At 31.1% G+C, this 21,554-nt stretch overlaps 1 protein-coding gene across 13 annotated transcripts in view; it reads left to right on the forward strand.

The window, feature by feature from the left end:
• Window positions 1–21,322, forward strand: part of HDAC4 (histone deacetylase 4) — a 304,732-nt gene extending 283,410 nt beyond the window's left edge. For 11 of the 13 annotated variants that reach the window (XM_074114820.1, XM_074114826.1, XM_074114828.1 and 8 more), the window contains 21 exons: window positions 170–267; window positions 3,109–3,218; window positions 5,190–5,303; window positions 5,776–5,879; window positions 5,981–6,115; window positions 6,619–6,742; window positions 6,820–6,965; window positions 8,117–8,341; window positions 8,968–9,063; window positions 9,148–9,280; window positions 9,408–9,540; window positions 10,799–10,900; window positions 11,127–11,254; window positions 11,479–11,661; window positions 12,172–12,335; window positions 12,761–12,880; window positions 12,963–13,085; window positions 14,128–14,268; window positions 14,434–14,604; window positions 15,121–15,266; window positions 16,287–17,312. In XM_074114820.1, coding sequence (XP_073970921.1) covers window positions 170–267; window positions 3,109–3,218; window positions 5,190–5,303; window positions 5,776–5,879; window positions 5,981–6,115; window positions 6,619–6,742; window positions 6,820–6,965; window positions 8,117–8,341; window positions 8,968–9,063; window positions 9,148–9,280; window positions 9,408–9,540; window positions 10,799–10,900; window positions 11,127–11,254; window positions 11,479–11,661; window positions 12,172–12,335; window positions 12,761–12,880; window positions 12,963–13,085; window positions 14,128–14,268; window positions 14,434–14,604; window positions 15,121–15,266; window positions 16,287–16,347 — 2,757 coding nt within the window. In that variant the 3' untranslated portion in view covers window positions 16,348–17,312. Of the gene's footprint in view, window positions 1–169; window positions 268–3,108; window positions 3,219–5,189; window positions 5,304–5,775; window positions 5,880–5,980; window positions 6,116–6,618; window positions 6,743–6,819; window positions 6,966–8,116; window positions 8,342–8,967; window positions 9,064–9,147; window positions 9,281–9,407; window positions 9,541–10,798; window positions 10,901–11,126; window positions 11,255–11,478; window positions 11,662–12,171; window positions 12,336–12,760; window positions 12,881–12,962; window positions 13,086–14,127; window positions 14,269–14,433; window positions 14,605–15,120; window positions 15,267–16,286 lie in introns of all 13 variants that reach the window. The other 2 variants (XM_074114818.1, XM_074114823.1) reach the window with 2 other exon arrangements.
• Window positions 21,323–21,554: the final 232 nt, after the last annotated feature.

A 21,554-nucleotide genomic window follows, 5' to 3' on the forward strand; every position in this document is an offset into this window, starting at 1 on the left:
TAGAGTGTTGGGTTATTTTAATAAAGTGAAAGAGATGTGATTTTTATCTACTTCATTTTGATTGCTGCTAAGTGGGTAAGGCTAATCTCTTCTGGAGGTTACTATTAAAAGATTGTTACAGATAACTGTTACGAAAGCGCCTTTAATCTTGATCATTTCAATATTTCAGGGATTTCTTCTCAAAAAACAGAGGGAAGCGGCCGCTGCAGCAGCAAATGGAGCCGTTGCATCCCCTTCTGGATCTTCCACATCACAATACAGAAATTGGTAAGTTGAATTTAAATTTGTATTAAATTTAAATTGAATTGAGTTTTTTAATTTATTAGAAATGAATCTGTAGAAAGTAGTTTCCAACAAAAATCATAGTTCATTATACTAAATTTAAATTATAATATGAAATGGTTTCGAGTTATTCGTGAAAAGCTGGAAAACCATCAGAAAATTGCATTTATTTCTATTTTCTTTGAAGTCGAAATTTTAGAAACTCGTCAGCCACATAATGACTACCTTATTGTGGAAAGGAAAGCCACTTCAGTGACTCTCTGTATTTCCCAAACAAGATGCGAAAGTGCTTTTCAGAGGCACAATGTGAATTTCCCTTATCTTTATGGGCTCTTCTTCAGATAGCGCAGATAGTAAAAATTCCATTCTACTGTAGGTCAACTGCCAAGAGGACTTTAAAATTAATGTCTACGGCTTCACCTGTGAATGTTCAGGCTCAGGATTCACTAGCTATTTAGGAATCCCTTTGGAAACTAGATAGATGACTTGGTGAACACACCAATCCGTGGTCCAGGCAATTCTTGATTTTAATCAGTTTGTTGTAGAGGGAATTTCACATCACTTATGTTTATGTCTCACAATGCAATTTTATTGTCTTCTTATTCTTATATTATATTCTTATTTTTTTAATGTATTCCCAAAATTAGCTTTTAGGATATCTTATTAAAAAACAAAAACTAAAAAACTGCATTATTTCAGCAATAATTTTATTAGAGCACTTCTATCTAGGAAGAGGAGGTGTTAACGCTTCTTCTTAGATGACTATTTTGGAATTAATTATGGTATTATCATTGGCCATTAATCATGGTTATATGATTTGCTAATATTACTGGTTTTAGAGAATAATAGCCGAAATCGTGCGAATTTTTTCTCGTCAGATTTTATATACATGACTTAAAGACATCTGAGGTTATTGGCGTTCGGAGCTTTTTCCAGTTTACTGCCGTTCTCTCGTTACAAACACGGTCCATCGCCGGGACAATGAGCTGTAAGAAGCTCCAGGGATAGAGAAAATCTAAGGGCCAACAGCTGGATTCAAACCTGGGACCTTTGCGTGGGAATCCAATAGGCTAACCTCATAGCTTATCTCTTTCTTTTATTATTATTATTAAAAATTAATTAAACATCCTTGACCCTCTAGTTACAAGTGAAATATTTCTTTTTTAATATGTCTTTTAGTACAAAACAGTGTATATTTACACAGTTTAGTGAAAAGGGATTGTAAGGGAATGGTAAAAAAAAAGGGTGATGTAGCGAAAAGTTATGGACAGGCTGTGAGTAGTAGGGCGCTGTAGTTGTATATGCTAATTATAAATGCGGGGTCGGTCAGAAATACTTCGGGTGGCAGGCGGTTCTATTTTTAGACACCGGGCCACAGCCGAACGAAAATATGCACAAGTGGGTTAGATATATTTATCTTGAGAGAGTAAAAAAGAATGAGAGATGGCGCTGTGCAAGGCGTTGTTAAAGAAAAGAGTGATTGGTGGAAACATGCTAACGGACTAAAAGAATGATCTTCCTTCGCACAACGAAAACTATTTTAAAGAAACTTTCCAAAATGAATTTGATAATTTATTATTATTATTTTAAACTTGTTTGGGCAGTTTGTTGGTTTTTGCAACAAAAAGTAGTCTTACGTCAGCCAGATTCTTAACAATAGAATTATTCATAAAAAAAATTAAAATCAACAATAATAGCTTCTTTATTAGGGAACGGATTAGCTATGCGGTTAGCGTGCTGGACTCCTACGCGGAGGTCCCGGGTTCGAATCCAGCTGCTGACCCTTAGATTTTCTCTTCCTAGGAGCTTCTTACAGCTCATTGTCCGGTGATGGACAGTGTTGTCTGTAACGGGAGAACACTGTCCGGAGGCCGGGAGTGCACTGAAAAAAGCTCCGGGCGTCAAAAACCTTAGATGTTGACGCGCCTTATATCATTTAAAAAAAAAAAAAGAAAAGGGATCTTGTCTTTTCTGCGTTTATCACATTAAGGAGTGCTCATTTCGGGTTTTAAATAGATGATGTTCTCAATTTGGACCAGTATAAGCAACATATTTGATTGTTTACACGGGCAAAGAGAAATCAGAACTCTTCAGTGTCCTCTTGGAGTTAGAGAATGTACCAATACTGAGATAAGGAATAGCAGAAGAGGTCGACTTTCAAGAAAAGGGACCTGCAATCCACTGTGTGAAGGAACGCCATTGCTCAGAACATACCATTAAGGGGAAATCGTCGGATTTTCTGGCGCAAGAACTTAAATGAACTTCTTCGAGAAATTTTTCACAACTATGTGGAGAGACCGACTACTTCCTTGTTTTAGAAAACCCGCAAAGAAGTGGGTGCAGCTACGAACGCTTTCAAAGCACAAGAATGGGCTAATGAACTGAGAAACAGCGAAGACCTTAAATATTAATAATGGTAATAATCGGGATGAGAAGTCAAACCTCATTGATTGTTCACTTAAAAACTGTGACTTATCAGTCTTCTGATGCAAAGTGCCTTCTCTAATCAGAAAGAACATTGTCCGAGGCGAATAAATACTCGTGAGCTGCTCCTCAGATTTGGAGGTATTTTTTTTCAGGATTTTGCTTGAGTAATAATTTTTAAGAACAACTTTATTCGAAAATTTTCTGTCTTTTACCCAGAACTATCTGGTCAGTAGTAAAATAAATAATTCAGCCAGTAAGTTAAGTGGAACTATATTCATTTTTTAAGAAAGTTGGTTTTCAGAACTGTAAGTTAGTGGGTTTTACCAGTTAATTTACGTTGAAACTTCTTTGTGTTATTCATGTATAAATAATACCATTTCCCTCTGTCTTACTGTGCAGGAGTGTTGTACAACAGACGCCACAGGTGGAAGGTGCTGGTCAGGGTGCTCCGTTCAGAATCAATCCAATACTTGCTAAATACGATGAAGAATATCCACTGAGGAAGACAGGTTAGCTTCTCCTCCAAAAATGAACTTATTTATTATTACATTGACTAAGCACTCAATTAGTGTAGTGTTATTATTTTCTGATTTTATTATTATTTTATTTTATTTTTAAATTAACTCTGCCTGGATTTTATTTTCCTCAATTCATTTTATTTTTTTTTTTAATTTTGTTTGAAATTGTTTTAATATTTTGTTTTGGTTTTTATTATTAACTTTGCACTAGCATAACTTTTCTATTTTCTATCAAAAAAGCTCTCGTTTTAATAATAAGTTTTTGTTTTTTATTTACTTATTTAGATTATTTACTGATTTTTTTTAAATTTTTTTTTTAATTAAGGTCACTAAGACTTTGATTGGTCATATAGTTAGATTATTTTCGAATCATTATTAATGAAAAACAAAACTTTTATTGACTTTTATTTGGAGATTTCGTTGGATTTCCATTATTAACTCGCATATCTGAAATTAATGACAATAATAAAATGAAAGCCCAGCTCAAGTGAGATTAAGAAAGAGAAAAGAAAAGTGATTGTGGGCGCTAATGACTTAGGCAGACGAAGCGCCGCAAAAAAATAAATAAAATTAAAGTCGATTCTAATAAGAGCCATTGCGAGAGACAGAAAGTTGCTCAGTTAGAACCGTTGGAAGTACAGAATTTCTGGAGTGAATTTACTATTTTGTAATTTCCACCTTTTTCCAAGGTTTAAGGTTAGAATAAAATGCGTAGGTTTTTGTTTTTTTTTTTATTACCGTAAAGAAATAATGGTTGATTGGCAAAAAATTATACCAATTGGCTGAAACTTGGTGGTCGATGTGAGACGAGTAAACTGGTCTATTGGTCAAGTGCGTGGCTTCGTAAGTGGGAGGTCCCCCAGTTCGAATCCTGCGTATGACTACTTTTTATTTGATAGAAAAAATTGTTTATAGTAAAGTATGAGCTTCCGCGTCCATGGCACCTAATTGGTAGTTGGATGTTCAGCCCCGCCTGAAAAAAAAATAAGCGATTACTTTACTTAGTTTTGATCCATGTTTTCCTCCAAACATTTAGTTTTCTTTCTTAGATCATTTTGAAAAAGAAACCAAGAGGTACCCCGTGAACCAATCTCGATTCACCCCTGTAACATATACCAGAAGCCTCTAAGTGATCCACAATCAATTATGGGTAGCAATTTAGCTGTATGTTCCAGATTCAATTCTGTGAAGTCCAACTCATTGTTAAGAATAAGAATTTATTTTCAGCCATAACTTTTCAGTTGATCCGAGCACAGTTACGAAGTCGATCTGAAGGCCAACATTCCTTTAAAAAACATTGAAAGGAGGCAGAGACTAACATGTTTATTAGAATGATTCTCATTAATGAATCTCATACAATTTATCTTAAAATTTGTGGCATTTTAAATATCCACTCTTAGCAGTAATCGATTCAATCCTAGGGTACCCTCTCCTGAGATTTTGTTTACAACATTTTTGGTAGATTTTTAATCGTGCTGTAATTTGGTTTAGAGATGTCGTGTCTGCTTTATTATTACTGTTGAGAATAATAATGTTTTTAAAAGCCAATCAGCTATTAAGATCGCCGGAATTCAGGATTAGAGTGTAAAAACCATCAAGTACCTCTTCACTGCAGGAAACCTCTGCACTTTTTTTTTATGACAATCAGAGTCTTAGTAATTATTTTATGAAATAATTATTTAGCTAACTAGACTTTGTTTTTTCCATTGTTTGTTGTTTGTTTTTGTTGTTGTAATGATCTAGCGTACTAACAAATATTATTTTTTTCTATCCTTTTTTCCTCCTGCATTTTTTCTTCCTTCTATTCCAACAATCATTTACAAAATAAACAAATCAAAAAATGATAAATCTACAATCTACTACCTATACACTAAAAAAAAAAAAACAAAAAACAAATACACACTTAACTAACCTTTCCAAAAATTCCCTTCCCATTTATTTGTCCACACCTGCTGTGTGCAGCCTCTGAACCGAACCTGTTGAAAGTCAGACTGAAGCAACGTGTTATCGAGCGAAGAGCCAGTCCAATTGCCAGACGCAGGGATCGTCAGTTGAAGAGGAAAGCTGCTTTAGCAAGTAGGTGTTCAAGTAATCGAAAAGTCAATTTGCAACGAGTTTATAGTTTTGTTATTTTTTTTTTCCAAGAATTTTATTTTAATTTACCAAAATCAAATCAAATAGCTTAGCATTTTTTAAAAAAATTTCTTAATACTAACTGCATCAATAAAACTAACAATTACTTCTTATTTTATTAATTAATTGTAATTTCGTAATTAAGATTAGAAGGATTCAGTAATGGTTAAGAAAATGGAGCAGCAATATTTATCCTGAAATTAAATGTAACATGAAACAACAATGATTCAAGTCCGCCGACTTGATTTAATTAGTTTAATAAGTGAATATACAAAGCAAAAAGTCTCCTTTACAAAATACGAGTAGATAATAAGTCCGCACAAGTTTAATTTGTTCATTTCATTAAAACAGTGGTATCAATTTTTATTTACCATGTGTTAATAATTTAATTACAATTATTTTTATCTTATTCTAGTGGAATCTGGGAGTAGCAATCCCGATTCAGGACCTAATTCGCCTCCAGTTCACGGTACATCGCAATTGTCACCGCCGGCCGGTCATACAACACCTATTCAAGAAGTAAACCTTTTTTTTTTCTTAATGTTTAAATGGTGTCCTCTTTAAATTTTTCAATTTTTGTTTTCTCATATGTATTTCACTTTTATAATTTCATTTTCTAGGAAGGCGAACCAAATTATGGACAATCTTCCGTTAGATCGGATCAAAGCGGTAGTCTTAGTGATTTGTCATCACTTTATAGCAGTCCATCAATGCCTAACATTAGTCTTGGCAGGCCGCCTAATACATCAGCGGGTGTAAGTATTTTAATTATTCGGGGGAAAAAAATATAATATAATTTTTGGTTTGTCTTATTGTAAGAAATAGCTACTTTGACGTAAGATAACGCTCTGCAAAGCTCTTTCCTAGTTTCTATTGGTAACAACTGTTTTTAATTTCATGCTTTAGAAGTTTAAGCTAGATAAGAGTTTATTTTTCATCATTATTAATTGAGTTAACCTAATTTCTTAATTTAAGCAAAAAATTAACTGCCATTCTGAGTGAAGAATATTTAATCTAAATACCAAGTACCACCCTAAAAAAATCAAGCTTGTATTCCTTGCTAACTGAACAGAAATCTACTTATAATCGATTACTTTTATTTTATTTTTTTTTTAAGAAGTTTGCGAAGTGTAATTGATCTAGTTTTGAACAATTGGAAATATCACGTTCCAATAAAGCTTAATAATAATTACAAATTAAAAACAATAATAATTTGGAGATAAGATGCATTTTCTGTAATTTAGTATTTTATTTTCAGGAGGGTAGTAAATTAGCTCCGGTATCCGAGGCTGACGTTAGGGCAGCCTTTGCAGCCAGATTGGGCATGCCTCTTACAGGACAGATGTTACCAGGCACTCTGCCATTTTATCCAACACTTCCAGGTATAAACCCGTTTTCATTGCTGATTTAAATTGAATAAAAGTTTGCCTTTATTTACATTTTTCAACTGTTTTTTCAGTTATCGATGGGGAATATTCAAATCCAACTTCACCAAGTTTTATCCAAAAACAGATGCAAAGCCTGGAACAGTCAAGAGCTGGTGCACATCTTCCAGCAATTTACCACGCACCTCCACCGCCCCCGCCGCCAATCACAGATTCTCAGGTTCGTCGATCAGTTGTCGATTTTAAGCGCAATAAAAAATATTTTTGTAGCAGGTCGAATATTTATTTCGATTCAAAATTCTCATATAAAAAACTACAAAATTTTATTTTGGCTACTTAAATTATTGCTTCACCATTATATTTCGAGAGTTTTCAAAACAGTGTTTATCTATTATTCTGGAATTGGGTACAATTTTTAGAGTTAATTTAAGAAAGCTGCTACTTGGAACATTACTGTGGTTTGAAACAATTAAGAATTTAATTTTATTTATATAAGCAGGCTATCACTTTGAACATGCATATTTATTTCATTTAAATGCCCAGTCACACGTGTAAAAACGCTAAATCGGCTAGCCGATTTTTGTCGTCAAACTATGGTGGAGTGTTTTAATAGGATGAAAAAATAATTGCCATTTCAGTCAAGTAAAATTTATTTTGCCGAGCTTTCGACCTAGGGACTATCATCTTCAGGGCTGTGGAACATTTATTGTAAAAATATTACTTTATAAACTAGGTAAATAATTTTTTGTAAATTTCATTATATTATACATATTATATTATTATTTTAATAGAATCATTGTTAACTATCTGGAAACATGTTCCACAGCCCTGAAGATGACCTAGTCCCCAGCTGGAAAGCTCGGCAAAATAAATTTTACTTGACTGAAATGGCAATTATTTTTTCACCCTATTGGAATTATGTCACTAAAAATAATGAACAACAAGTGGAGTGCTTTGCTTTTGATTCAAAAAACGACTTGATTTTACAGAGGATCGTATTCCAATCGGTTCCTATTTTCCCTAACTCTGTTAAATCCATACTCCTGCTTCGTCATATTCTTAGTCATGAAATTTTCATTGTTTGCTAATGGTTATTAAAGAAACAGAATATCACCAATTTTTCTTCTGTTATTGAGTCGCATATAACTAGTGTTGTTCAAGAGCTGAGCCATAAGGCTATAAGGTTCGAGCCTTAAGCTAAGCGCTCGAGCTCTCAGGGCTCAATGGGTGGTTCGAGTCAGAGCTCGAGTTGAAGCCTCACAGAGAGCTCGGTTCTATTCCAAGTAGTTATACGTATATTTCTCTTATCATTTTCATAATTTTTTTGCTCAATGAAAGAAATTTATTAAATGTTTTAATTTCTTGATTTAGGTGGCACACGCTCGTCTGAATAAAGCCGGACATAGGCCTTTGGGTAGGACACAATCTGCACCCTTACCATTGGGTCATCCAATGCTAAATAGTGCGACCACAACTACCGCACCAATGAACACTATAGTCCATTATGAGGGTGCTGGTTCGCCCACAGAATATCAACATCACCACCAACCGCAACAAACCCAACAGCCCACTATATCAACAAATCTGCTGAAACAGGTGTGTTGTAGATTAATTAGAAAATTTTGAATTTGATTAAATACTCTATCTATTCAAAAAGTTAGTTATGATTTATTTTATAAAGTGCATCAAATAATTTTTTATCAAAAAGAATAAATTAAAAGTAATAATTTACCCCATTACTGATTATTTTCACTGAATTCGCATTAAATTGGTTCTTACCCTAATACAAATCCTGAAATGAATGTACATTCAGATAATGGGAGCAATTAAAAAAATATATATATTATATTTTTCTGATAGTTTTACAATTAGAAAATCTTTTTTCTCTCAAAATAATGCAAAAAATTATCAGTGGTTTATTTCTAACGAAATAATAAGAACAGAAGTTATTTGGAAAATAACTCTGATCGCTGCTGATAAATTCAATTTCGTCTTTGAGTCCACTACTTTCCATTCTTTACATTCTGTACCTATTGCAAGTGGAAGTCCGTCGTGGAGTCAAGTTGTTTTTCTTCTTCTTCTTAACTGTATGGAGTAGCCATCCGCTCAGTTGCTTGAACCAGTGTCAGGTTGTGAACTCAAAATACCTGAAATAGCAACTTTTGGCCTTAAGTTCTTCAAGAATACATTCTTTTTTGTTACCTCTAATTTTTCTATTTCAGCAAATTCGTCAGACAGTTCTGACTAGGGTGGGTAGCAGAGTGCAAATGGCTAATTCCCATTTAGAAAATACACCTGAAGCGGATGATAATGCAGAGGTAAAAGTTTACTTTCAATTTTCTTATTTCCATTTTGTTTATTTAAACATTTATAATTATTGAATATAAATAATTTTATTGCAGGTGATTGATTTAACTGAGAAAAGTTCAAGAACAGAAGAAGAAAGTGAAATGTCCCGCCAACAAAGGGAAAGAGAATCATTCCTGCAACAGCAAAGAGATCTCATGATGAGACATTCTCTACAAGTTAGTCAAGGTATGTGAAGATTTAAAAATCATTCATAAGATTACAAGAAACTGTTTTTACGTTAACAAAAAATTGTTTAAACATAATTTTACTTTTTGTATCTTTGTTAAATTAATTTTTTTTTTTTTACATTTAGTTTCATTTCTTCCATCAGGTGCAGTAAATTCCCGTAATATAAATGTTGGAAGGCCTTTATCCAGAGCACTTTCAAGTCCTCTGGTCGCACTTGGACCTGAACCACCTCAGCATTCTTCACCAAAACTCACTGGGTAAAAAAAAAAAAAGTTCATATTCTTACAGAGCTAGTCGTAGATAGCTTTTTAAGTAAATAAATAAATTATAACTATTCAGAATTTTGAAAAGTTTTATGTATCTAAACTTGCAGGAATTCAATTTTTTTATTTTTTTTTAAATTAATTAATATATGTCGGTTTTCTGTATCGATATTTTAATGAAAGATTGACTTTGCTTCACTAACAGAAATATGTAATAGTTCGTAGAAGAGTGTGCGATTAGGTGGAAAGAACTGAATCAGTGTTCAGAATGGTAGAAATGTAATTAATGAACCATTTTGTAAGCTTATAAGAATTATTTTTGTCTATATAAATAGAAACTTAATTCAATTTTGTATATAATTAAACTGCACAGGGCTGATTTGACACGGTCCCTCTGGCATTATTTTGGCCTCTGCTTAGATTTAAGTATAGGATTGAGGCTTGTTCCTTAGGTTCTATTGCTAAAAGATGACTTGTTTCCCATTTCCATTGTGTGTGATTTGATCTCTGGTGGTTTCAAAGTGCCAAAGATCTTATATTACAACTTTGCGAAATGAGTGGTAAGAAGACAGAATTATGAAAGAGGTCATTTTTAATTCCACTTGCCACGTACTACACCAGGGCTTTAAGGTTCTAATTGATTTAACTTAGCTGACCAAAGTCACTAAAACTGATCTGGTTTCTATAACTAGTTTCAAGGAACTCCTCCGTTCTGATTTCTCGCAGTTTTGTCGTTAGCCTAAACTATGTTTGATTCTTGGAATTATTTACCTTTTTTTTTTTTTTGGGCGTTATTTCACCATTCAAATAACTCAAGGATGGTGTTAATATTTAAAAAAGTACTGGCCCAGTGTCTATGGCGGTGCGTTTTCAATGAGACCAGAAACTTCCAGTTCTCTTTTTACTTGCTGCTAATAAGTATTATGCTGATTAATTTGCTTGATATTTTCAATCTGCATTCCTAATGTTTTCTACAGAGTATTAAGCAGTATGTCAATATCTCTTTCTCCCAGGCATATTTGCGGTAAAACTTAACACTTTGTTATCACAAGATTTAACCTTAAGTCTTTTTGACTTTGATTCATTTTTATATCATATTTTCAATGTATGTATTATTATTAAAGAAGGCAAACAAAAAGAATCTATTTTATTTTAATTACCTGCATGAAACATTACCTTTTTATTTTTATTGTGAACGATCTTTGGATATTAATATGAAACTATCCATTAGTTCGATGCTTTCTTTTTTTAGAAGCCCTCATCGAGTGACAACAGGGCTGTCTTTTGATAGTGGAATGCTGAAACACGCTTGCATGTGTGGCGATAACGGTTGGCATCCAGAACATGGTGGGCGGTATGTATTTCCGTTTTTTGTGTGAGTTTGTTTATTCTCATATTTTTTTAAAAATGTAAATACAATTGTAAATAGCAGGAAAATAGATAAAAAGAACTATAAAAATACTTCAGGATTCAAGAAAGTTAAATTTAAAATATTAACAAAATCACAAAAGTTGTTTCTGTGTTGAGTAAAATGCTTTGTTATAACAATAAAATAAACTATTAAAATCTTGTTTTAATAGATTACAAAGTGTTTGGGCTCGCCTGGGTGAAACTGGATTGACTCAAAGATGCGCCAGAGTTAGGTCAAGAAAAGCAACATTGGATGAGATACAAACCTGCCATTCCGAGCCTCATACATTATTATTTGGTGAGAAATATTTTAGTTTTCTTTTGAAAATATTAAAGAATGTAAATGTGAAGATGGAAGCTGCCTTTAGAATCTATAAAAATATAGATCTTCTTAGAGAACTGAGTTTACTTTTGGAACAGTGTTTGGTATAGGGTACGCAAGAGTATGCCTGTGAAATTCTTGAAGAATAATATACGGCAAAACTATATGAAACATTCAAAAAATTTTTTTGTTTTTAATAGGTACAAATCCAATAAATCGACAAAAATTGGACATGTCCAAATTAGCACAACTTCCAATTAAAAGTTTTGTAAGATTACCATGCGGTGGAGTGGGTGTTGATTCGGACACTACATGGAATGAAATCCATACAGCACCCGCTGCCAGAATGGCCGTTGGATCTGTTATTGATCTTGCTTATAAGAGTAAGTTAACTTAATTAATTCATTTTTTTCTTCTTTTTTTTTTTATTATTACTTCTCCGCGAGTTCTCTTGCCTTAGTATACAAATATATTTTTTTGAAACCGCTTTTAGATAAAGTAGATCTTTCCACAAAACGTTGAGCCAAAGAGATTGTGGATTTATTAATCCTACAATTGAAAGAGAGACTCAGCTGCTTTAAATTTTGTAAATTGACCTCACTAAAATCGAAACGAGCAAATCTGGACAAAATTATTGTCCACTGCTTAAAACTGTTTAATATAATTGGCGAACATATCCACATTTTCGAGGATAATGAAGTAGTTGAAAACCTGGTGATTCAATTGGACAGTAAAAGCCCTTAACTTTTTCTGCTATTGTTGGAGTGTTATTGAACTGTTGTGGATTTTGCGGATCACGAACTTGTGGTCACCCTATAAGATTTGAAAACCTTATCTTTGACTTGATTCCAGAGCTCTTAAAATAATAATAAATATTAATTTCTCATTTTTAGCGGCTACTGGTGATATAAAAAATGGCTTTGCTGTGGTAAGGCCACCTGGTCATCACGCTGAAGTTTCCCAGGCAATGGGATTCTGTTTTTTTAATTCTGTCGCCATTGCTACCAGAATTTTACAACAGAGGCTTGATCTTAGAAGGATACTCATCGTTGATTGGGTAGGCATATTGTTGAAGTTATTAGTTAAATTGTGATTAGGTCAGCAGTGTTGGATAATTTATCTTTGCTTTCATCCTCGTAGCATGCATGTTCATTTTTTTTCTCTGATTTATTTCTTTATTTCATCATAATCAGAGGTAGATTAATCATTTTGGATTACAAAGATTGCTGACTGGGTGTTGGTGGTTGTCCACAAGGTTATCCACAACACTCAGTCAGTTAAGGCAGTACAAGATGGAAACATAAGTAAAGTCGAAATCTCTGCATTAAACTACCTCTAGTGATGGATGAACTCTAGTGAACGTCTAAAACTGGTCAGGGTTACAATTAACGTGCGTGTTATGACGGATAAAATCAGTTTATAGTTTGGTAATTTTCTATATTATATACTCATACATTTCATCAATAAATAATAATATTTTAGGATGTACATCATGGCAACGGCACACAGCAGATGTTTTATGATGACAGAAGAGTTTTGTTTATATCATTACATCGTCATGATGATGGGAATTTCTTTCCAGGCACGGGTGGTCCAACAGAGGTATATATTTACTGCCAGTTTCTATTCATCTTGTACTAAATTTACTTATTTGGACTATTTTTAATTATTTTTCCTTGTATAGTGTGGAGTTGGCCCTGGTCTTGGATATACGGTGAACGTTGCTTGGTCTGGAGGATTAAATCCTCCTATGGGAGATGCCGAATATCTCGCCGCTTTTAGAACTATAGTCATGCCTATTGCGAAGGTAATAGATTAGTTACACTAGTCATAAGAAAATACTTTTCCTTTATTTGGCTTAAGTGAATGCATTTATACGTTTTTATTATTATAATAGGTCAGCATCTGAGAACAAATATCAATTTTTAGTAATCTACTTCATGTGAACTACATCTAAATCTCTATAACTTTATTTCTAACTAATAGTTAAGTAATTGTTAATGGAACTTTCTCAGTGGAAGACAAAATCGAAACTCTTTCTGTTATGATAGATTAATATTATTGGTTAGAATTTGCCACAATATGCATGATATGTTTGATAAAAGTTTGGTTAAAAAGATTTTACCCAGGCATTGTTTCTTAGAATGCTGTATTGTTCAAAACATAATTACTTCTTACTAATTAAATACCGCTTATAAAATCGTTCATCAAACTAAAATGACTTAGTAGGGAAACGTACCTACTCCTCCATCAAAACTAGCAAAAAAGGAAACTCCTAGAAACATTATTGACTTTAAATATCTATGAATGTGCTATCTACTTACGAAGTTAACAGGAAATTGTTTAAAATCATTTTTGTAAAACTCTTAAGTTAGTAAAAATAAAAATCATTTAAAGTGTTACTTCTTGCAGAAGTTTGAAAGTACCAACAAAGACCTATCTTCCTGTAGAGCCCTTAATCGAACTTTTATGAAAAACCATTTTCAAATAAGTATTGTATGCTTGTATTAGTAAAATATAGGTGTACGAAGTTTGAAGAAAATCGTAGCAGCCTTTTCCAAAATAATATCGAAAAATCTCTTTAGTAGATGCGATAGCGGGATTTTGCTCGCTAATTTTCTGTCGTTCACATGGGGTTACCTCCTCCAAAATGTTAAGTTTGTGCTTCCTGCGTTTTTTTTTTTTTAATTTCCGATGAAAATCGCAATACTTTCTTTTATTAAGTATAGAAATATTTTTAAAAAAAGAAACTCAAAGAGAAATAAATACTATATTTCAATAGAATAGCCAATTATCTTCAATATTATAACAAAAAACAAGAGAAATAATTCTTATTTCTTCGATTATAGGAGTTCTGCCCCGACATAGTTATGGTGTCGGCAGGTTTTGATGCAGCTACTGGTCATCCAGCACCATTAGGTGGTTATAAACTTTCTCCAGCTTGTTTCGGACACATGACCCAACAGTTAATGCAGCTAGCGGATGGAAAGGTAAATTGAAAATTTTTGTTTTATTGATATTTTTGTTGGTATATATCAGTAAATTTGTATTATCATCTTTTAATCAATTTGAATTTTAGAAAATTTACTAATAAAATAAAGTGACATGAAAATATCACATAAGTTTTATTTATTCAATTCTATGATTCATTTAAGGTTGTGCTGTCATTAGAAGGCGGTTATGATTTACCAGCTATTTGTGATTCAGCCGAAGAATGTGTCCGAGCTTTGCTTGGTGACGATCCCAGTCCAATTTCAGAGGAAGAACTTAATCGACCACCTAATCAAAATGCAATTGATACTTTACAAAAGACGATTGCAATACAGGTTGGTTTATTATCATTTTCAGTTTCAGGTTATTTTTTTGTTTTACTTGTAGATCTTGTAAACATCCAAGAACTGAATTTTAACAATAAACATTGTAAGAACTTGTAAATATAGAATAAATAACTTGTAATTTTTTAGCGTTAGCGGGCCTAAGGTCCCCCAACGACGTCCCTTAGCTCCCGAGAAAACTTTTATTCTCTCATTTCTTCAGAATATTCATCTGAAAACTTCTTCAGAATTGGGAGATCCGCAGGCTTATTTAATGGGCAATTATTTCTATGATAATTTGAGACAAATTCTTTTAATTTCACGACATATTAATTATGAATTTATCGTTAAGAGGAGTGTTTAATTGATTAGAGAAATGATCGAATACTCCACGTCTCTTAAGCTCCAAGTTGGTGGCATTTTAAGATGAAAGTGATTTTGATGTGTCACAAAAACTGTATGAATAGTTAGCTGTTAGTTTAGCCCACAACTTTCACCTCTTTAATTCTTATTAACACTTTATTGCAGCTAATACATTGGCCTTGTCTAAAAGAGCTGGCCAGAACTGTGATGTGCAGTGCCATGGCTGCCAGAGGTGCACCGCCTGAAGGTGGCGGTGAGGAAAGTGTGACTGCCAATATGGCTTCTTTATCCATGCAACAGCCTCATATCAAGTAAGTTGTGATACTTATTGTATATATAACTTTTATATTACTTCAGATTGGCTACAAATCCAATTTTTTAAAATGATTAATTTACCTTGTCAAAAACAGATTCCTTAATCGTGTACAGCGTCGAAAATGTTTGATGATTTTGAAAAATTGTACTCCGTAGCCTACACTCTATTTTAATAACTTTGCTTCACCGAGTAATCCTGAGCCAATCTTAATTGTAAAACATTAGTTGGCTCGCTGTGTCTTACATCATATATGTTGTAACCAAAAACTATTATTTTTGAATCGATTTTCCCTTTGGATAGAGCATCATTGCAATATTTTATATATGTTATCGATTTGTAGACTGATGATGGGCTCAGAAAGAGCTCTTAACTAAAGATAAGAAAAATAAACAGTAGAATCGTATTATAGGCTTTTGATTAAACACCAGACACTTCGTACATTCTACGAAAAAAAACAATAACATTTAAGAGAGGCTCAACAAATCTTTCAGTTCGCAGTGGATTTTGATTTATTACGCGCCCTTCCTGATCAATCAACGAATTATTTGTTGATTCAGTTAGTTTCCAATAAAAGTTATGGAGAAAAATTCATTTTCAGTGGATTCATGTCTTTTTCATATTCATATTACCGCATTCTTCTTAATGATAATTCTACTACAAAGTAAATTTATTGTTTTAGTCATTAAATATGCTACAGTTTAATTAAAAGACTTTAAAATATTGTCTGAAAATCAATTTTTACAGAAAATGCAGGATCAGTGAACTTTGTAAGGCTGATAGCGCTTGTATAAATTTCTACTTTATTTTTGAAACAAGTTTTGGTAAAAGCAGTTTTTAGTGGAATTCTCGTGTAGAGAGACCCGTTGGCTTGATTTGTACAAACTATAAATTTGAAACTGGCATCTGGTTTAGCAAATCTACGTCCTAGTTCCCCCAGGAACTTATCGGCAGCTTGCCACAAAGTAAGCAAGTGATAATTACAGTTGATTTTGTAACATTTTTATCCTAATTTTAGGAGTGGGGAATGTTCGAGAGAAGGTTCTGTGGAGCCAATGGAAGAGGACGAGGTGAAATGAAGAGAACAAATAAGCATGCCATATTGTGCCCATTTTATTGTCTCTTGGAAATGTGTTTGTGTGTGTGGAGCGCAATCATTGTGAATTGTTTACATCGTTTTGTATGAATCAAACGGTGTTACTAAAATTTCGTTCTTTCTAATTATATAATATATAAAAAAGGGAAAACACACAAATACCCAAACACGTTAAAAAAAAAAAAAAAAATTTAAAGTACAAACAAAGAAAATATGTATACAGAAATGTAAAATTTACTACCTTATGGTTTTGTTAGCTACTGTTAGATTCGGAGGAGGAGTCTAAAAGTATAAACAGTAGTGTTTGTTATGAAAACCAAAAAAAAAAATAAATAAAAAGCTGTTTGTTAATGTAAATCATGGAATTGCTTGTGACATCTCAAAGAGTCGTAGCAATAATTTCAAACAAAACATTTTTTATTAAAATTGTTGTATTTGGTACGTCTTACTTCGGTGGATGTTGTTGTAAGAGGCCTATGCAAAGGCGATGTTTTCTTGGAGAAGGCGTATTTTTTTCGAAAGAGATTGTGAGAAAGGGTAATTGAAGATTCCATTCTTCTTCAAAGGTAGATTGTTTTTTGTTTTTTTTTTTTTTTTAATACGACCTTGATTTTGTTTATGACTTTTTAAAAAAAAATGAAGGATTTTTTTTTTTAACTTGTTTATTTAAACAAATTGTAGAATTGTTTGTTGTTACTTGGATGAAAAGAAAAATCTCGTCCTCTTTTCTACATCTGGACCCCATGTTTAATAAAGATATTTATTTTTATTTTACTTATTCCCCATTTTGTAAGGGAAGGTAAATAAAAGTTTAAACAGGGCAAAAAGTTGAATTGTTTTTTGTTGTTACTCTTTCTTTGACAGAAAGAAAAAACAAAAGTAGCAGCTAGAAGTTTTTTTGAACGTTAGCTTTTTAAACAGAAGCAAAAGAAAAAAAAAAAAAAACAAGCTTTAGTTAAACGAAAACAAATTAGCATAATTTGTAAATATTTGTGGTAATTTGGGAGAAAAATCCTTTATTTTGGTGACCATATTTAAAATATGGTAATAATAATGTTAAAAAATTAGATTCAAGCAAAAAATTTTAATTAGTACACTTTGTTTTTAATTATTACTTAATAATTGGATTTTAAATTGAATGGAATTCTGAAAAATTTTATTTTTGCTTGAAAGATTTTATTTTTTCTTCTTTTAAGAAAAGACAATAGTAAGTTCCCTTATTGCCCTTTATAAAAGTTTAATTTTTGATGAAATTTTAGGGCACCTTATTTTTTTAAATAATAAACCTAAAAACGACGAAGTTATATTGAAAAACATAGAAAAGAACAATTTATTTTCAATGAGAAGTTGAAACTTGAATAACATTTAATTAATATATATTTTTTTAAGTAAAGATGAAAAGATTACTAAAAAATTGTTGAGCTATTCAAAATAGCATTTAAATGCTGCTTTATAAATATAATAATAAATTATATTAATTATAAAAAATACATTAAAAAAAAAAGCATTGTGATGGTTTATTACAGAATTTAAAATTCTGATGAGACCTTTTAAAAAATTAATGTTACATTCCATTATTTTTTGTTGACTTTAAAAATTTATTGAATAGGCTAAACTTCATGTTTATATCTTTATCTTTTTTTTTTTCTATAAACAAGGCAATAATTTTTATTAACATTTCCTGTATAATTTTTCTATTTTGACTTAGATTTTGTGATTTTTAAATTTTGTAAACAGTCGATGCTGCTTTAACAAAAGTACGTGAACGCTTTCTTTTTTTTAAACTTTACAAATAATATTTTAATAAATAAATGAAAGCAATTCAAAAATATGTTCCAGTTACATCCTAATATCTATTAATAAAGCAGTAAAACTTACATTAAAAAACAAAAGAAAGTTAATTCGCTTTCATTAAAAAAAGAAGCTTTATGAATTTGTAATTAGAAAAGAAAAGCCATGGTTTTATTACAACAATTTTTGTTTGGAGCAATTTTATTATTATATTATTATTTTTTAAACAGCAAAAATGTAATACATATATATATATATTGTTAAATTCTTTCAGTGTAGAAAAAGATGTTTTTTTTAATAAACGAATTTTATAATATTGTATTTTGTTAGATGTTTTAAAATATAGATTACATAAAATGCATTAAAAAAAACTTGTTGGTGACTATTAAATATTATTAGTGTAAATATTAAACAGTTAATAAATAATAACATAATGTGAATATATTTTGTGAAATATACATATATAAATAAAATATACCATTTATAAATATTGAATATATTTGCAGTCAATTAAAAAATAAATAAAAAAGAAACATAAAATTTAGTTGACTAAATGTATTTTTTTCTGGTATATAGTTTTTATTAATGGAACATTTGTAATAGTACAATTTATTTAAAATATTTTAATAATTATAGTATATACATAAATTTATAATAATATTATTGTTACAATAATTAAATACAACAAAAAACCTAATGTTGCTATTGGCTTAGCTGATTTTTTTTTACGCAAAGCGAAAAAAAAATCTATATATGTACATAAAAAGGTGTACAATTTAGATACATGCTTTAAAAAAAAATAATAACAAAAATTATGGAAAAATTGCACTTAATTTTTATCACCAGGTGGCTTTAGTGATATTATAACCTGCTTGTAACCTTCTGTTCAGTCATGGGGAAATATGAAAATGAGCAAGGTGTGTTGATCCGTTGTATTGGATTTAATGGACGTTTAGTTTGATGAATTTAGTGTTTGTGAAGAAGAAATGTGTATTAATGGAATATGCTATTGGCTTTGTGATAGGTATGTAATAATTTTGTGAAATTTTCTATTGTAAAATGGTACTCGTTAGATTTGATATTTTTCCATTTTATATTTATTGTTTTAGTATACGTACGTGCCTTGTTCATAAATAATTTATATAATTAAGACACATTTTATATAGGTAAGGAAGAAGTATCGATCTTATTTTTTACTAGTTGAAACGAGTTGGATTCGTAAAAATGGTTATTGTCTGTCGTCCTAGAACGCTCGGGTTTTTTTTTTGTTTTGTTTTTTTTTATGTTAGGTGAAAAATTCGGATGTAAGGAATGTAGACAAAGCTTGCTAGAAGGATCGAGAAAAATTTATTACTCAGCTAAATTTTCGTTACTAAAATACGTTTCAATATAATTGTACTTCTGCGTACAGTTTTGTGCAGTTGCACAGGTCTGCTTAAAAAATGTTCAAGTTAAAGAACAAGCTTTATATTTAATAATAAAAGAATAATTTTGTCAGATTTTAATTTTATTGATCTTGTAAATGGGGAGGGACCAAAACTTTTAAGTCATCTGAAAAAAGATAGCGGAATATTTTTACTTCAGATTTTATTCAGCTATTTGCCGAAATTTCGGATGAACTGAACTGGGACAATAACCTTAATCAATAACCCCCATCCATTCACCAAAAAATCCATATAAAGCTTATAATATCCAGAACGTATTTTTGGTTCTTAAATCTTCAAAATAGTATGTAGTGTACTATATACTTGTGTGCTTGTTAATGACAGTTTAATTTCACCTGACTAAATTAATCTTTCGTGAAAATGAGAAGAGAATTGTGGATAATTTGCATAAACATGCTTGTAGTAAACGTAATCGTAAATAATTAACGATATGTTTTGAGATGTTTCAATTCAGAGGATTGTTCAATTCTTGATCCTCATGGTAAGAGTTGAAATTTGCTACTTCCATTATATTGTCGATAATATTTTTTGTCTGTAGTATCATATTTTCTAAATAGAGTTTGTGGTCTTGATGTTTAATTTTCTATTAAAATGGAATTATGTGAACTTGCAACTATCTTTCTATCAGTGGAACCGTTAGCAATATTGGATTTTGTAACCGTTGTAATTATTCTGATTGAAAATCTATTTCCCTTCTTGGCACTGACTATTTTTTTTGGTTTTTTCGTAAAAAAAGAATTGGTTCTTGATTTTTCTCTAATCTACCCGGCCTTGATTAGACTAAAATTCTTCCTGTAGCTGTTGTATTTTTACTTTTTGTTCTGATTCTAATTAGCAATCCATTTGAGAAGATACAATATATTTTCTAACGTTTACGCCATCCAGGGCAAGATCTAATCATTCCTTCTCATTTAAGTCGATTTCACCAATGGCCATTTGGAGTCACTTGTGTAATTTTTCTATTATTAAAACTGAGACACCTTTTTTTATCTGCATTCATCTAGTAAAATCGGTACATGTAATACCTGATTAAGAAGGTTTAGTTTAAAATAGTTCAGTAGAATAATTCGTCCTATTCGACTTAATGCTTTTCCGTCTCTTACCACCTAATTTTTATATGGAACAGATCTCCAAATTTTTGTAACATCGTGAAATTGGAGCATCAGAAAAGATAATCTTAAATTAGCTCCATTGTTTGCGTTTTCTTTTCATTTTTCAATTTTTGTAATAATCTTTATAACCTGAAAAAAAAATTACCTCATCTACAACCATTACTGTGATAAGTTCGTTTTTTTTTTTTAATGACTATTTTGTACACCTGTTAGTGTATCTAATAGATTTTTTGTTTAAACACTTTGTACAATATTTGTAATAAGAGGAAATAGCTGCCAAATTCAACAAAAGAGTTTTTTTTTGCTTAATTACTCTTCGAAAAAAATATCTCTAGCTACTGGTTGGCTGGTAGGGTTTTAAAAAATTTGAATAACAGATAAATAATTTTTCTTTTAATAATTATTTTTACTCCTGACAATTTGTAGCATAAAAAATGTGTATAATAATTTGTGATTTTTTTTTTTTTTAAATAAAAGTAATGTAATCAATAATACAAAATATAAAACGGCTGGCCCGTTTTAATATTTTTTTGTTTTTGTTTTTTGTATGATTTTTGTTTTTATTACTATTTTTTTTTTTGTTGAAAATAAAACTTTTGTCTAAGATTGATTTATTTGCTTTTGTTGTTTGAGAATATTTTCTTTGCAAGATACAAAATCGAGTAGTTTTAGAAGAAAAAGTACATTTTTAATGTAATTTAAAATATTTTTTCTAATTATTAAAACAAAATATATATATATAAAGTAAAATCACCTTTATGCTAATTAATTTGTTATAATTATTTTTTTAAATTAAAAAAAAAATAAGCACGGGCACAAAAAAAATCTTGTAGAAAATAAAA

Source organism: Rhodnius prolixus, unplaced genomic scaffold (assembly GCF_049639745.1).
Source record: "Rhodnius prolixus isolate KJV_2025 unplaced genomic scaffold, Rpr scaffold_7, whole genome shotgun sequence".
NCBI lineage: Eukaryota > Metazoa > Arthropoda > Insecta > Hemiptera > Reduviidae > Rhodnius > Rhodnius prolixus.